The following is a 17324-nucleotide window of genomic DNA, read 5'->3' on the forward strand; positions in this document are numbered from 1 at the left end:
GTGACGCACCCCTCCTGGGGACGGCATGGAAGAGCACCAGTAAGCCAGTGACTCAGCCCCCATAATAGGGTCAAAGGCAGTGATTTTTTTTTTTACCTTTATTTAGCTAGGCAAGTCAGTTAAGGACAAATTCTTATTTTCAATGATGGCCTAGGAACAGTGGGTTAACTGCCTTGTTCAGGGGCAGAATGACAGATTTGTTTTACCTTGTCAGCTCAGCGATTCAATCTTGCAACCTTTCAGTTACTAGTCCAATGTTCTAACCACTAGGCTACCTGCCGCACCAGTGGAGAGGGGAGAACTGGCCAGGCAGAGACAGCAAGGGCGATTCGTCGCTCCAGTGCCTTTCTGTTCACCTTCGCACCCCTGGGCCAGACCACACTCCCTCATAGGACCTACTGAAGAGATGAGTCTATAATTTAGACTTAAATGTTGAGACCGAGTTTGCGTCTCTCACATGACAGGCAGACCATTTCATAAAAATGTAGCTCTACAGGATAAAATCCTGCCTCTAGCTGTTTGCTTAGAAATTCTAGGGACGATAAGGAGGCCTGCATCTTGTGACCGTAGCATATATGTAGGTATGTACGGCAGGATCAAATCGGAGAGATAGGTAGGAGCAAGCCCATGTAATGCTTTGTAGGTTAGCAGTAAAACCTTGAAATCAGCCCTAGCCTTAACAGGAAGCCAGCGTAGAGAGGCTAGCGCTGGAGTAATATGATAAACATTTTTGGTTCTAGTCAAGATTCTAGCAGCCGTGTTTAGCACTAACTGAAGAACATTTCGTGCTTTATCCGGGTAGCCGGAAAGTAGAGCATTGCAGTAGTCTAATCTATAAGTGACAAAAGCATGGATTAGCTTTTCTGCATCATTTTTGGACAAAAAGTTCGATTTTTGCAATGTTACAAAGAAATATTCTTGATATGTTCGTCAAAAGAGAGATCAGGGTCCAGAGTAACACCGACTGTGAAGTTTGGTGGAGGAGGAATAATGTTCTGGGGCTGTTTTTCATAGTTCGAGCTAGGCCCCTTAGTTCCAGTGAAGGGAAATCTCAACGCTACAGCATACAATGACAATCTAGACAATTCTGTGCTTCCAACTTTGTGGCAACAGTTTGGGGAAGTCCCTTTCCTGTTTCAGCATGACAATGCCCGGTGGACAAAGCGAAGTCCATACAGAAATGGTTTGTCGAGATCGGTGTGGAAGAACTTGACTGGCCTGCATAGAGCCCTGACCTCAACCCCATCGAACACCTTTAGTATGAATTGGAACGCCGACTGCGAGCCAGGCCTAATCGCCCAACATCAGTGCCTAACCTCACTAATGCTCGTGGCTGAAGCAAGTCCCCGCAGCAATGTTTCAACATCTAGTGGTAAGCCTTCCCAGAAGAGTGGAGGCTGTTATAGCAGCAAAGGGGGCACCAACTCCATATTAACGGCCATGATTTTGTAATGAGATGTTCAACGAGCAGGTGTCCACATACTTTTGATCATGTAGTGTATCACTCATTGGCCTATCCCTAGTTTGTCTACTATTCACAGGGATCCTTTCAGGATCCTCACCTTTGGTCCACCCTCCTCTACTTTCTTCAATGCCTCAGGATACAGCATCTTCCTCACTACTCTGACACTGGCCACCTCAACCTGCTTCTCTTGCACCGGACACCTCTGATCCCCAGCAACATGGGCACTCCTACAGTTGACAACTTTTCCCACTAAAACTACACATTCCTCTGTCCCATGTCCTCCTGCACACTTCCCACATCTTGGAATCTCCCTCCTACACACTGCTGCGACAGGCCCATAAAGGTGACACCTATAACACTGCAGTGTATTCAGCACAAAACTCTATTAGAATAAGTAATGTATCCTAACGTTACTTTCTCAGGTAAAGACTCTGAATCAAAGCTCAAAAGAACAGACTGTGTCACCTTTGTTTCACTACGCTCCCCACCGGATCTGCGTCGCAGTAAACGGCGAGCATCACAAACACCAGGAATCTTCAACTTAAATTGCTCCACCTCCACACTTAACGATACCCCAGAAATGACTCATTCAATGGTGCCCTGTTCCTAAGAGCAAAGCAAGAAACAGATATTGACCCAAGATGCATGACACAGAGCGCCCGCTCCACTCTGGTCAGAAGAAACACAAACAAATATCACAAGTCCACTACAGGTTACCTTCGCTGATTCAACTGCACCCAACTCCTTTCTCACCCACCCTGAAACCACAAATGGATCCACCAAAAGGCGAGAATTCCTGGTGTGATTGGTGCCCGGCGTTTGACCCGCTGGGTGAATGGAGAAAAATAAGAAAGTCTGTCAGTCCTGTTGTTTTTGTTAGTGTTTTATTTTTTATTTTTGTACTCCTTTTTCTCCCCAATACAGTCTTGTCTCATCGCTGAAACTCCCGTACTGACTCGGGAGAGGCGAAGGTCGAGAGCCGTGTGTCCTCCAAAACAAAACCCAACCAAGCCGCACTGCTTCTTAACACAATGCCCACGTAACCCGGAAGCCAGCCACACCAATGTGCCGGAGGAAACACGGTATACCTGGCAACCGTGTCAGCGTGCACTGCGCCCAGCCCGCCACAGGAGTCGCTAGTGCGCGATGGGACAAGGACATCCCTGCCGGCCAAACCCTCCCCCAACCCGGATGACGCTGGGCCAATTGTACGCCGCCCCATGGGTCTCCCAGTCGCGGCCTGCTGTGTCCTGTTGTTTTTTGATAAAGAGCAAATGCCAACGCATGTGAAGCTTGGTTATGTAAGACACGCTGTAAAAGCTTTCGTTCCCAAACTATTGCAGTGTAAGAATTGTAAAGGATTTGGACATGTTTTCAAGTGTGTGCAGATGGACAAAATATATTGAAGAATGGTGTGTAGAAGGATGACAATGTTGCAATTCTGGTGTGAACAGTGGTGTAAAGTACTTAAGTAAAAATACTTTAAAGTACTACTTAAGTAGTTTTTTGGGGTATCTGTACTTCACTATACTATTTATATTTTTGACAACTTACTTTTACTTCACTACATTCCTGACGAAAATATTGTACTTTTTACTCCACACATTTTCCCTGTCAACCCAAAGTACTCATTTTGAATGCTTAGCAGGACAGGAAAATGGTGAAATTCACCCACTTATCAAGAGAATCCCTACTGCCTATGGTCTGGCGGACTCACTAAACACAAATGCATCTTTCGTAAATAATGTCTGAGTGTTGGAGTGTGCCCCTGGCTATCCGTAAAGTTTTAAAACAAGAAAATGGTGCCGTCTGCTTTGCTTAATGTAAGGAATTTGAAATGATTTATACTTTTACTTCTAATTTTGATACTTAAGTATATTTTAGCAATTACATTTACTTTTGATACTTAAGTATATTTAAAACCAAATACTTTTAGACTTGTACTCAAGTTGTATTTTACTGGGTGACTTTCACTTTTACTTGAGTAACTTTCTATTAAAGGTATCTATACTTTTACTCAAGGATGACAATTGGGTACTTTTTCCACACCTGGGTGGGGATCATGATCCCGATTTCCTGGAGTGCCCTGTAAGGGTGAAGGAGATTGAGGTGGCAAAAGTTATAGCGGTCAATCGAATCTCCTATGCGGAGGCGATTAAAAGAATTGAGAAAACAAGTGATGCTCGTGAAGATATGGTAGTGAATGCATCACAGTCTGTAGTAAATGTTTGCTGCCAGCCAAGGTGGATTTTGTGGCATTCATTGCCACAGTTATGAACTGTACGGCAAAAGTTTCAAAGAAATCTAAGAAACTGGACATTATTGTGGATGCGTCAGAAAAGTTTTTGGGACTTAATGATTTTACATCTGAAGACTTGCAAGGGGTACTGGTGCTGGAAGACCCGCCCTCCCAGGTTCCCCTTGAGCCTTTGTAGGGATCAGATCTGTTTTATTTTTTTTACAGAAAAGTTGTTTGATTAATTTGTTTTATTTTTTATTATTATTATTTTATTTTTTGGTATTGGTAGTTGTTTTGGTATTTAGTTCAATTTTGGGAAATCCTGTTTACATCCCGCACAGTAGGTGGCGGAAGGCACATTAAATTGTGCAATCGCCAATATACCGAAGAAGACGGAAGAAGAAGGAAGGAAAAAGGAGGAAGCCGGAAGAAGGAGGAACAAAGAACAAGGAAGACGAAATAATAATAATAATAATAATAATACATTTCCGGCTGGCAACGTTGACGTTTTGAACAAACTTGCATTGTCGTTTATGCGTTTCTTATTATGACCTTCTCATTTGATGAGACTGGTTTTTCTCTAACGTGTAAATATTATAACTTATCTTTTTAAGATAATACATAAATCCATAGTGGAACTATATAGATCAAGTACTTGTTTCTCAGTGGATACATTTCCCCCAACACGAAAGCTGATGCAAATTGAATGACTGGATTGGCAGCGCCGGCGGCTTCATACAATTTGAACAGTACGTGTATGTGAATTATTTGTAAACATTTGGCATATTTCCTTTGATGTACCCGTGTTTATTTGATAAACATGTCCGGTCAACCGAAAGCCACTGTCATGGAGTTGTAGATCAGATCAGAACAGAGGCAACGCTATGGGGAAACTATGGCATAACCACCCAGGCGAGCTAATACAGTAGAGATTGGTTCTTGAATCACAGCATACAATATGCGCCTTGAACCATCCTTTCTGTTAAGGTGGCCTCATTTACCATAACAAAACCAGACAGCTAGACATTGCTGTTCATTAGCTATGTAAGTGAACTTAAAAAACAATCCTTGACAGCCACGTGTGTTTTGTTGATATACATGGCTCATACATTAGCTCGCTAGCTACTTTCCCGAGGCAAAGAAACTAAAAAACCTGGACTATATTTTACCAGGCAAAATGCAGTCTTATGGCATACTAGTAACTATGCACTCCTTACGACGTTATGTATCAGCTAGACATGCTATCTAGCTAGATAGCATATATGCGATTGCATTGGGTAAAAAGCTAACGTTCATGAAGTAAGCTACTGCATGTCAAATTGTGTCACATAGCCTTGTATCTCTCCAAATGGGTCTTGACTAGGTTGAAGATGACAAACTGTCAGGGAGACGAGGCAGGGGATATGACCACAATGGACCTATATGAGAATCTAACAATCGATGCTGCTGTACAGTTGTTGCTGAAGCTCAAAGTCGACGACAAGCAGGCAACGGGTCAGGACTATAAGGCTGGGTGTCCACCCTCGGAAAGCGACGTTTCAAAAGACAATGGGCCAGCAGCAACTGCTAATGGGGAGGACATGGTTGACCCCTGGAATGTAATTACCACCAGCGCCAAAGGAATGGTCTACGACAAGCTGATAGGTCAGAGGGAAAATCATAATGTTAGATCTCTGGGGGCGGAATCCCAGGGCTCTACAGTGGGACCATATTACTCGCATATGCGCCTAAATATTTTGCTGTGCGACCTGGAATTTAAATTTAGGAGCACCAGTGTGCCTAGAAAAAAATCACCCTGATGATAATTGTTGCGACGATTACTTCACTGTACCACGGCCCCTGTGTGCCATGGAGAATACACTGAGCGCAGATGCATGACAGTCGTGCTTGCACCATTACTACAAAGAAAACGGCCTGTTGCCTCATATTTTTCATTGTGCTCCTTCATTTCTTTGGGCTTCTACATTTTTCAATTTAGGCATACACATGCTCATTGTAAAAAAAAGGTCAGTGTAGAGCCCTGAATCCTAACTTGCACGGCGCACACTTCACTCGACAATCGCACAGAACCTTTATTTTGAAACTTGGTGACTGCTATGGTGTGTGGTCATCCACACCCCCTCCCAAAATGGCTGCTGTGCCATTTCTTCCCCTTGCATTACTTGACATAGATCCAGATCAGAACAAAAAAACATTTCCGGGCAGGCACCGTTGACATTTTGACCAGACTTGCATCGTCATTTATGCATTTCTCTTTATGAACTTCTCATTTGATGAGACTGGCTTTTCTCTAACGTTTTGACATAAACCGTAATTTCCGGACTATTAAGCGCACCTGAATATAAGCCGCACCCACTGAATTAAAAAATATATATTATTTTGAACATAAATAAGCCGCACATGTCTATAAGCCGCAGGTGCCTACCGGTACATTGAAACAAATGAACTTTACATAGGCTTTAACGAAACACGGCTTGTAACAAAAATAAATAGGCTTTAACGAAACACGGCTTGTAACAAAAATAAATAGGCTTTAACGAAACACGGCTTGTAACAAAAAATAAAAAATTTGCAGTAAGCTTTAGTTGTCTTTTTGCACTGAGTCAATTCCTCACGCTGCTGTTTCCAACGTCTTATCATCGACTCATTAAGACCAAGCTCCCGTGCAGCAGCTCTATTTCTTTTTCTAACAGCCAGATCAATCGCCTTCAACTTGAAAGCTGCATCATATGGATTTCTCCGTGTCTTTGCCATGATGAAGGTGACAAAATGACTACCGTAATCAGAATGATGGGAAGTTTGAGAGCACTCGATTTAATCTAAACAGTAAACGAAAAAGTTGTTTGACGTAACCCGTTCGGCAATTTCATTGGTCTAATGAAAGCTTCATGCCGCCAAAAAACTGAGCACGTCACAGAATGTGTTTTTTTTTTTTTTAATTGAAAGCGGGAAAAATCCATATATTAGCCGCGTGGTTCAAAGCCTGGGAAAAAAGTTGCGGCTTATAGTCCGGAATTTACGGTAAATATTATAACTTCTCTTATTACGGTAATAAATAAAATGCATAGTAGAACTATATAGATCAAGCACTTGTTTCTCAGGAGATACATTTCCCCCGAACACTTCCCCCAACACGCAAGTTGAATGAGTAGATTGGCAGCTATGCCATAAAATCTGAATGGTGCGTGTATGTGAATTATTGTTAAACATTTTGAATATTTCCTTTGATGTACCCGTGTTTATTTGATAAACATGTCCTTTTAACCAAAATCCACTGTCATGGCGTGGTATAGTAGATCAGAACAGAGGCAACACTATGGGAAACATACAGTGCATTCGGAAAGTATTCAGACCCCTTGACTTTTTCCACATTTTGTTTTGTTACAGCCTTATTCTAAAATTAATTACATAAAAAATGTCCTCATCAATCTACGCACAATACCCCATTATGACAAAGTGAAAATGTATTTAAAAAAAACAGAAATACCTTATTTACATCAGTTTTCAGAACCTTTGCTATGAGACTTGAAATTTAGCTCAGGTGCATTGTGTTTCCATTGATCATCCTGTCTATATAAGGTCCCACAGTTGACAGTGCATGTCAGAGCAAAAACCAAGCCATGAGGTTGAAGGAATTGTCCCTAGAGCTCTGAGACAGGATTGTGTCGAAACACAGATCTGGGGAAGGGTACCAAGAATGTCTGCAGCATTGAAGGTCCCCAAGAACACAGTGGCCTCCCATCATTCCTAAACGGAAGAAGTTTGGAACCACCAAGACTGACCAATCGGGGAAGAAGGGCCTTGGTCAGGTAGGTGACCAAGAAACCAATGGTCACTCTGACAGAGCTCAAGAGTTCCTCAGTGGAGATGGGAGAACCTTCCAGAAGGACAGCCATCTCTGCAGCACTCTACCAATCAGGCCATTATGGTAGAGTGGCCAGAGGGAAGCAACTCCTCAGTAAAAGGCACAAACAGCCCGCTTGGAGTTTGCCAAAAGACACATAAAGGACTCTCAGACCATGAGAAACAAGATTATCTGGTCTGATGAAACCAAGATTGAACTCTTTGGCCTGAATGCCAAGCATCACGTCTGGAAGAAACATGGCACCATCCCTATGGTGAAGCATGGTGGTGGCAGCATCATGCTGTGGGGAAGTTTTTCAGTGGCAGGGACTGGGAGACTGGATCGAGGGAAAGATGATCGGAGAAAAGTACAGAGATATCCTTGATGAAAACCTGCACCAGAGTGCTCAGGACCTCAGACTGGGGCGAAGGTTCACCTTCCAACAGGACAACGACCCTAAGCACACAGCCAAGACAACGCAGAAGTGGCTTCGGGACAAGTCTCTGAATGTCCTTGAGTGGTCCAGCCAGAGCCCGGACTTGAACCCGATCGAACATTTCTGGAGAGACCTGAAAATAGCTGTGTAGCAACACTCCCCATCCAACCTGACAGAGCTTGAGAGGATCTGCAGAGATGAATGGTAAAAATACAGGTGTGCCAAGCTTGTAGCGTGATACCCAAGAAGTCTCAAGGCTGTAATCGCTGCCAAAGGTGCTTCAACAAAGGGTCTGAATACTTATGTAAATGTTTTTGTATATAAATTAGCTACAATTTCTAAAAACCTGTTTTTCTTTGTCATTATGGGGTATTGTGTGTAGATTGATGAGGAAAAAAAGAATGTAATACATTTTAGAACAAAATGAGGAAAAAGTCAAGGGGTTTGAATACTTTTCCGAATGACTAAATAGAAGACTTGTTACAATGATGCATGTTACGGATACAGGTATCCTGTGTGTGTATTTATTTTCTCTCCTTCTCCCCTACTCACAGGTGGCAATCATCATTCCCTAATCTGTCGCTAATCAGTCGCCAATCGGAAGACACACCTGCTCCTTTTCCCTTACCCGATCACATCCCCTTTCCCTTGGTTTAAAAGTATCCCAATCAGTTCTCTCTGGAGATCTCTCTTTTGTTTTTGCAACTACATGTCACTTTGTCCATTATCCTGTGAGTATTGTTTTGTTGTTTGATGGTGGGAAAAGGGGGTACCAAGACAAGTCGCCCATGGGAATACACTACCCGTAGGTAAATATTGTCTAAAGAACACTAGTTAGAACTGGGTGGACCACCCGCTGTATTTTATTGGTTAGTGAGCTAGCTGTTGTTGAAGCAGGTAGTCTAGCTTAGGGGTGTTTTTGAGTACTTATTATTTCTTTCCTTGGGTCCAGCTCAGCCCCTTTTCCCGCCCCCCTTTACCGTGTGTTTAAAAATAAACCATGAGTGTTTGACGGTAGACATAAGTTGTCTGTGGTTTTTGTTCTCACTGTTCCTTTTCACTGTTTTATAATTTGCATAAGTTATGTTACGGGTCTCATTTCCATCCCCCCTAGACTGCAGGGCCAAAGGGATTCGTAACAATGCATATCAAGCAACAATTATCTTTTAAATAGTATGAATCATATAATTACTAAATAAATATCATATATAATGACTCCACCCAAAATAAGAGGAAATAATACTAACCGTGTACACTTGAAGGGAAGAGGGGACTACCAGAATTTACACAGGAAAGGAAGAGGGGACTGCTGTAACATGTTTTTTTCCAGTGAGGTTTGGCAGTAGGAAGATTGACCGGGAGCTGGTGAACAGAATAGTCTCGGGACAGAAGGCACACCGGTTTTTACGCAGAGGAATATTCTTCTCTCACAGGTCAGTGGCACTAGTCAATACAGTCACCAGATTGTTCACTTCTCTAGTATGACAGCTGTGCTTGTCATCACCGAGTTCCTCATTCCTATTCATTTATTTGAATGTACTCTAGAGGGTGGCGTGTCTGTCTATCTGGGATTGAGCATGAGCAATTGATACCAAATTGTATTAAGAATCCAGTCTTAATCTGCTCTCATTTTACCTTGTGGGCATTTTAGGATATGTTATATGCTGTAACTGTGTGCTGTTGCTCTTTTTCAGAGATATGCACCAGGTTCTGGACGCGTATGAGAAGAACAAGTCTTTCTACCTCTACACGGGCAGATGACCCTCAGAGGCCATGCATGTGGGCCACCTCATCCCTTTCATCTTCACAAAGTGAGGCGCCTCGCCGCTATTATACTGTTTCTCTATTCATTTTAGTATCTATTATTGAGATGGATGGAGTTGACTCTATGAAGAACCACCGAAAGTTCAATATTTTTTGTAGACTCCATCTATTAACCCTACACTATTAACCCTACACTATTAACCCTACACATCCCAGACCTTGTCCTGGTTAGGTCCCGCTGTCAGGAAACACGAAGCCCTACTTAGTGTATAACACACTGCCTATATAACACACTGCATAATGTCAAAAACACCTAAGCCCTAGCGTTTTCAGTCAGGCTTGTAGAAGAAGGCTTAAGGCCAGTTGGTATCGTAGTGGATTCAGTTGAGAGTAAAAGGTTGTGCTCCTCCATCTGTTCCCAGATGGCTGCAGGACACGTTTGACATCCCGCTGGTGATCCAGCTGACGGATGATGAGAAGTAAATGTGGAAGGACCTGTCCCTGGAGGACTGTCACCGCTACGCTGTGGAGAATGCCAAGGACATCATCGCCTGCGGCTTCGACGTCAACAAGACCTTCATTTTCTCTGACCTGGACTACATGGGGTAACTAACCAACCACTATGTCTCTGGGCCCGTATCGACAAAGTGTCTCAGTGTAGGAGTGCTGATCTAGGATCAGATCCCCTCTGTCCATGTAATGTTACTCGTTATGATCTAAAAGTCAAAAACATATCCTAGATCAGCACTCAGACTGAGGAGATTTGTGGATACGAGCCCTGGTCCTCGTTTACTTTAGAGGTGCAGGGACTGTACGTATTCCATTTTAGTACAATTAGATATTCTGCCTGTTTCAGAATCCCCTCATCAAGCTCTTTGGTGTTTGAGCATTCATACATCATGGGAATACTAAAAATGGGTTTCTTTCACAAGACTTTGGATTTATCCCATGTCTGTTCACTGATCTCACAGAAGGTGGTGTTGTACTGCAATAATTTGAAAGTAGTGAATACAGATAGAAGACTACATTTTTCTCTCTCACTCTCTCTCCTCTAGCCTTCTGTCATCATAACTCTTAGCTGTGGGTGGTAGGCTAAACAGCTTGATGTGACTGGGAGATATTACAAAGCCAATGTTTATCATTCAATAGAAGGAGCTCACAGTGACAAATAATTGACCTATTCAAAGTTCACCCATGTCTGGCTAGTGGTACGAGGCTGTCATGTCTGCTACAGTATTTTGCTGATTGTTCTTAACTCTTAATTGTTTTTTCTCTACAGGGCGTCCCCAGAATTCTACAGGAATGTGGTGAAAATACAGAAGCATGTGACTTTCAACCAGGTCAAAGGCATCTTTGGATTTGGCGAAAGTGTCTGCATCAGTAAGAGATTGCAGGAAAATCGTCAACACCTGTTGAGCAATTATACAAACTTTATCAATTCTTTCTGATCTGCATAGTGGGTGCTACAATGTAATCAGTACAGTTCACATTGAAGCACTAGACACCAAACAGGAGAAAACAGACAGAAAAAAACAAGGACCAACTGTCCAATAAGAAACACTCATTTTCATTTTCTGTAGCAAAACGTTTTGCTAATGAATGCGAACCAGGTGAATGCTTTTTAACAGCTAAGTATTCCTCTTATCTCTCCTACCCAAGGAAAGATCGCCATCCAGGCCGCTCCGTCGTTCAGGAACTCTTTCCCTCCCTCAGATCTTCAAGGGCAGAAAAGACGTCCAGTGTCTCATTCCCTGCGCCATAGACCAGGTCAGTCATGCCTCACAGCACAACTAGGACGCACAGTGTCTGCTAACCTTTAACAGAGAAAGATATCTGGAAGAAAGTTTTACCAGCTCATTTTACAAATGGGATGCTTTGACTGACAATCTTCAATGCGCTGAACTAGTGGCAACTAATTAACCTTAGAATCAGCCTTTCTTTCTACACACTATGCTTGTGACTGTATATTTTAATTTAGCCAGAATAATATCATGTGAAGTTAAACATTTATTTTTTTGAGAGAAACAGAAGGATCTGATTAGTAGGGTCTGACAGCATGTTACTGAGACGGTAAAGAACTCAGTAAAGTTCAATCTGAAATGTTTACAGGAACTCAAGTAATTTAGCATCACATCTAGTGCACTATAATGGTTTTGAAGACATATCCTTCCACTTACCCATGCCCGACTCCTCCACCCCTGTAGGATCCCTACTTCCGGATGACCCGGGATGTGGCCCTCAGGATCGGCTACCCCAAGCCTGCCCTACTGCACTCAACCTTCTTCCCCGCACTGCAGGGGGCCCAGACCAAGATGTCCGCCAGCGACCAACTCCTCCATCTTCCTCACAGACACGCCCAAGCAGATCAAAAATAAGGTGACACTGAAGCTTTCTAATACCCTTTTTACACTATCTTGCCAACCCAAAATTTACCCGTGCTTGCTCTGATATTTTCTCTTCACCTCGTCCTTTCCAGCATGGTTCCAGCAATAGTGAATGCATAACCAGACTGGTACAGCTCAGCTTATTAGTGTGAAAGAGGTCACTTTGTGACAACTTCTGATGTAAATGGGGCTTTGTAGATACACTTACCTTACTTTATTAGTTCCACATACAGTTAACTGAAATAGAAATTACACTGAAGAAAAATATAAACGCAACATGTAAAGTGTTGGTCCCATGTTTCATGAGCTGAAATAAAAGATTAATGAATGTTTTCATAAGCATAAAAAGAATATTTCTCTCAAATGATGTACACATTTGTTTACATCCCTGTTAGTGAGCAATTCTCCTTTGCCAAGATAATCCATCCACTAGGTGTGGCATATCAAGAAGCTGATTAAACGGCATGATCATTACACAGGTGCACCTTGTGTTGGGGACAATAAGACTATCCTAAAATGTGCAGTTTTGTCACCCAACGCCACAGATGTCTCAAGTTTTGTGGGAGCGTGCAATTGCTGTGGCCAGAGAATTTAAAGTAAATTTCTCTACCATAAGCCCCGTTTAACGTTGTTTTAGAGAATTTGGCAGTACGTCCAACCGGCCTCACAACCGCAGACCACGGGTATGGCGTCGTGTGGGTGAGCGGTTTGCTGACGTCAACATTGTGAACAGAGTGGCGGTGGGTTTATGGAATGGGCAGGCATAAGCTATGGACAACCAACACAATTGGCATTTTTATAGATCCTGAGGCCCATTGTGAGGCACTTTTTTTTTAAGTATCTGACCAACAGATGCATATCTGTATTCCCAGTTATGTGAAAGCCATAGATTAGGGCCTAATGGATTTATTGCAATTGACTGATGTCCTCATATGAACTGTAAAATCAATGAAATTGCTGCGTTCATTTTTGTTCAGTATACATTATTCTATTGATTGATATCACAACTGTATTTCATATCGTGTTGTCATTGTAGCTATCATCTCCAAGGTGAACAAGCACGACTTCTCTGGGGGAAAGGACACGGTAGAGGAGCACCGGAAATATGGCGGCAACCCTGACGTGGATGTGTCCTTCATGTACCTGACCTTCTTCCTGGAGGACGACGAGCAGCTGGAGAAAATCCGACAGGTGGGGGAGCGTGCTGCTCGACAGCTGTCAGAGACCCTATTGAACCTGGACTTGAGCAATGGACAGAACTGACTCAACATGTATTGCGGCCCAGGGTTAGGGTCTGGTGTTTTCTTAACCCACAGTCACACTATTTGTAAGAAAAAATGTTACCTTCATAGCCCTACATTTTAATTGGTGTATTGTTTTTACCCACACAACCATACTATCCATGACTAACCACAGGTAGAGAATAACTGACCTTTATCAGAAATAAGCACAGTAATAGTTTTCTAATTGGTATCAACACTCTTGGACAGAGCAGGATATTTGACTGTCCTAGTCAGATAACATTAATTTCTGTTCATGAAATCTCCCCAAATGGACACTATGCTGCTTTCTGTGTGTCAGAAAATCTTATCAGAATGATAAACTGTAGATTTCTTGGAAACAAAGCTAGATTCCTGGTGCCTCTCCTTTTATGTGCTGTAGCCGTCTATTCTATCGATGCCATGTTTGGCCTGGCAAAGAATTAAAAGAGGAGTGGCTAAAACAGACTGGTCAACCATGCTAATGATTTCCTGGAAATGAAGGCAGTTCTTTGCTGTGTTGTGTCCTAAGTAATCATCTCACTCATTGCTGTACCGTATCTCTCTCTCCAGGACTAAACCAGTGGGGCCCTGCTTACCGGCGAGTTGAAGTCTGATAGAGACCCTGCAGCCAATCATCACAGCCCATCAGGAGAGACGCAAGCCGGTCTCAGAAGAGACAGTCAAGCAGTTCATGACCCCGAGACCTCTTGATTTCTAGCCAGTGCGCGTTAGTCATGTGCTAAGTCTCAATGCAATGTTGGTCGTCCATGTCAAAACTCAGCAGGACTGCGTTCAGCAGAGCACAAGTTGTGGAACGTTCAGATAGAAAAAAAATTGTAGAACAGATATGCCTCTGACGTGTAGAATAAAGGAATCATGTCTGATCTATTCCCCAACCTTTACCTACTGAATGTGGCAGGTCTTGTCACATGCGGCATTAACTTAAATGTGTCAACTACACATCCCTATGCTGCATAATTCATGTCTAATTATTAACCAACTATATGGCTTCACATCAAGCTTACTAAGCATGGTCAAATAAGTCTTAACACCAATACTATTTGATGAATAAAATAACCTTGGTCTTGTGATTGGACACATTTTTATTCAATAATTAAATCATTTATATATTTCCTTCACTTTACACTGCAGAAATGTTTATGTTAAAAAGCCCTTTTTTAAATTACACCAAAATCGGATACATTACTTGGAAGTTCATTTTTCTCAAACACTACCAAAGAACAGGATTGTCATTCAAAATCAAATTACAGTATTACTACATGAGGTATACAGAGAATGTATTTTGAGAACTGGGAGTTAAGGCAGTACTATTAAATAATCTATGTCAACATCTCAGAATTGAAACTGCTTGGATCCAGTAACAGAGCAATGTTTTTCCAATTGTATTTTCAAAGCAAAGTTGATCAATTCCTAGCCTCGGCTCCAAGGCTTCACTCACGTTCATACCGAACGGGAGGTGAAAGCCTATGGCAGAAGTGAATCAATTCCTAAATACTGCAGTTTGCTGGCTGGCTAGTAGCCCTATTTCAGAGACTTGTTTCCTGAGCTGTAACAGGAGTGATATGAACAACGGGATAATTCTAAGGGCAGGATCAACAAGTAACTTTCCTTAATACAGTATTCAGAAATAACAAGCACCATACATTTGTATTCATTAGGAAGATACAATAAACTGTTACTAACCCACTTAAGCTTCATTTATAAACCAGTAAACTCAAGTAATCCTGCTGTGTAAAATACAACCCTGTATTAAGGTCAGTGAGGGAAAGTTGTGTAAACAGTAAGCCTCCCTTCAAATAAATAAAAATGATGTGCAATAAGAAGCAAGGTACTGTAGTGCTATTCCCAAAAGGTCTAAGAACTATTAGACCCTATTCCTAAACTGTCTGATAAATCTACCATAACTGTTTTAGCTCAGTATTCATTTTCAATTCACATTTTCACTTGAAATACTTTGTAGGAATATTGAAATGTTACTGAGGAATCGTAGTTTCCCTTATAGTGCAGTATGGCATTATTGAACAATCGCATATAGCAGCAACTGAGGCAAAGGTGAATGGTGATATAGCATACACGCTCACTGGATTGTGTGTTATTCCAGTCATGAAAAACTGCATGAGAAACATTAAAATGGAATCACATATTGTTTAAAGATGTAAATCAAAAAAGGTTGACACCCAAGTCTTCAAAAACAGGGTTGTGTTCATTAAGACACAAAAAAACAAAAATTAGCATTTCTTGGACAGTATTTCAGACTGTTTTGTTCCATTTAATGCCTAATGAATTCAACCCAGACCTATAGATTCACAGTCGGAGGAGGCGCTCATCCACCTCGTACATGGCGAACACAGACATGTTGACGGGGAAGGCACATATGCAATTGAGGCCCAGGCCTTTGAAGAGAACACCCAGCCCCTCAGTGCCTATACTCTGTAGTGGAAGAAACCCTTGTATCGCCTCTTGCCTATGCCGCCCACCTGCAAACAGGATTTAATTACGTCTATGGATGTCCCTATGCACGGGGGGTGGTTATTCTCATGATGAATGAATAATGACCGATGGTAAAAGGAACCTTTTACATGACATGAGCGGAGTTACAGAAGCATATGCTTTGGGAGATTCTTCCAGAGTGATGATGTGTGTTTACCTGGCTGCGTCTTCCCAGGTGGTGACAGTTGCTCATAACTTGATAAATAGTGAAGTAGGCGGCGAAAGAAGGGCTTTCTCACAGGGCGAGTGCACTAGCTCCCTTGTACAGCCTGAGGAAGCTGTCATGAGCGATGGTCTTCAGACCGGGCATTGGGTTGCGGTACTTGGGTTGCCTTGACGCCTTGACGCTTGGGTTGCCTTGACGCTCAGCAACCCATAGTGAAAGTACGGATGCAGATGTCGTCACTATTATTATACAATGTAGAAAATAGTAAAAATAACGAAAAGGACCTAGGCTTGGTGCTCCAGTACCGCTTGCCGTGCGGTAGCAGTCTATGACCAGGGTGGCTGGAGTCTTTGGCAATTTTTAGGGCCTTCCTCTGACACCGCCTGGTATAGAGGTCCTGGATGGCAGGAAGCTTGGCCCTAGTGATGTACTGGGTCGTTCGCACTACCCTCTGTAGTGCCTTGCGGTCGGAGGACGAGCAGTTTCCATACCAGGCGGTGATGCAACCAGTCAGGATGCTCTCGATGGTGCAGCTGTAGAATTTTTTGAGGATCTGAGGACACATGCCAAATCTTCTCAGTCTCCTGAGGGGGCCCTCTTCACGACTATCTTGGTGTGTTTGGACCATGCCAGTTCATTGGTGATGTGGAAACCAAGGAACTTGAAGCTCTCGACCCGCTCCACTACAGCCCTGTCGATGAGAAGTCCACGATCATCTCCTTTGTCTTGATCACGTTGAGGGAGAGGTTGTTATCCTGGCACCACACTGCCAGGTCTCTGACCTCCTTCCTATATATAGGATCCTACAAACCTGATTCAGTTACACCAGCTCTGTCAGGAAGAATGGGACAAAATTCACCCAACTTATTGTGGGAAGCTTGTGGAAGGCTACCCGAAACATTTGACCCAAGTTAAACAATTTAAAGGTAATGCTACTGAATACTAATTGAGTGTATGTCAACTTCTGATCCACTGGGAATGTGATGAAAGAAATAAAAGATGAAATAAATCATTCTCTCTACTATTATTCTGACATTTCACATTCTTAAAATAAAGTGGTGATTCTAACTGACCTAAGACAGGGAATTCTTACTAGGATTAAATGTCAGGAATTGTGAAAAACTGAGTTTAAATGTATTTGGCTAAGGTGTATGTAAACTTCCAACTTCAACTGTATACAGTGCATTCGGAAAGTCTTTTTAAATATTTTGTATTTATTTAACTAGGCAAGTCAGTTAAGATCGTGGAGGCCC

The 17324-nt window shown here is 42.5% G+C and overlaps 2 protein-coding genes across 2 annotated transcripts in view; one reads left to right on the forward strand and one right to left on the reverse strand.

Annotated features, from left to right (window-relative positions):
- wdr25 (WD repeat domain 25) overlaps positions 1-11537 on the reverse strand; it is a 65756-nt gene extending 54219 nt beyond the window's left edge. The window contains exon 1 of the mRNA XM_045723342.2: positions 11403-11537. Within this exon, the coding sequence (XP_045579298.1) occupies positions 11403-11420 (18 nt within the window). The 5' untranslated portion in view covers positions 11421-11537. The remainder of the gene's footprint in view (positions 1-11402) is intronic.
- LOC106610587 (tryptophanyl-tRNA synthetase 1) lies at positions 4135-14485 on the forward strand. Its single transcript, XM_045723343.2, is given in 13 exon segments — positions 4135-4453; positions 5068-5348; positions 9315-9417; positions 9679-9795; positions 10171-10353; positions 11028-11128; positions 11408-11451; positions 11453-11515; positions 11953-12074; positions 12076-12124; positions 13183-13323; positions 13965-14002; positions 14004-14485. Coding segments are annotated over 12 exon segments (1344 nt in total). The 5' UTR covers positions 4135-4453; positions 5068-5074; the 3' UTR covers positions 14113-14485.
- The last annotated feature ends 2839 nt before the right edge of the window (positions 14486-17324 follow it).

The sequence above is a fragment of the Salmo salar genome, chromosome 09 (assembly GCF_965601325.2).
Source record: "Salmo salar chromosome 09, fSalSal1, whole genome shotgun sequence".
Classification (NCBI taxonomy): domain Eukaryota; kingdom Metazoa; phylum Chordata; class Actinopteri; order Salmoniformes; family Salmonidae; genus Salmo; species Salmo salar.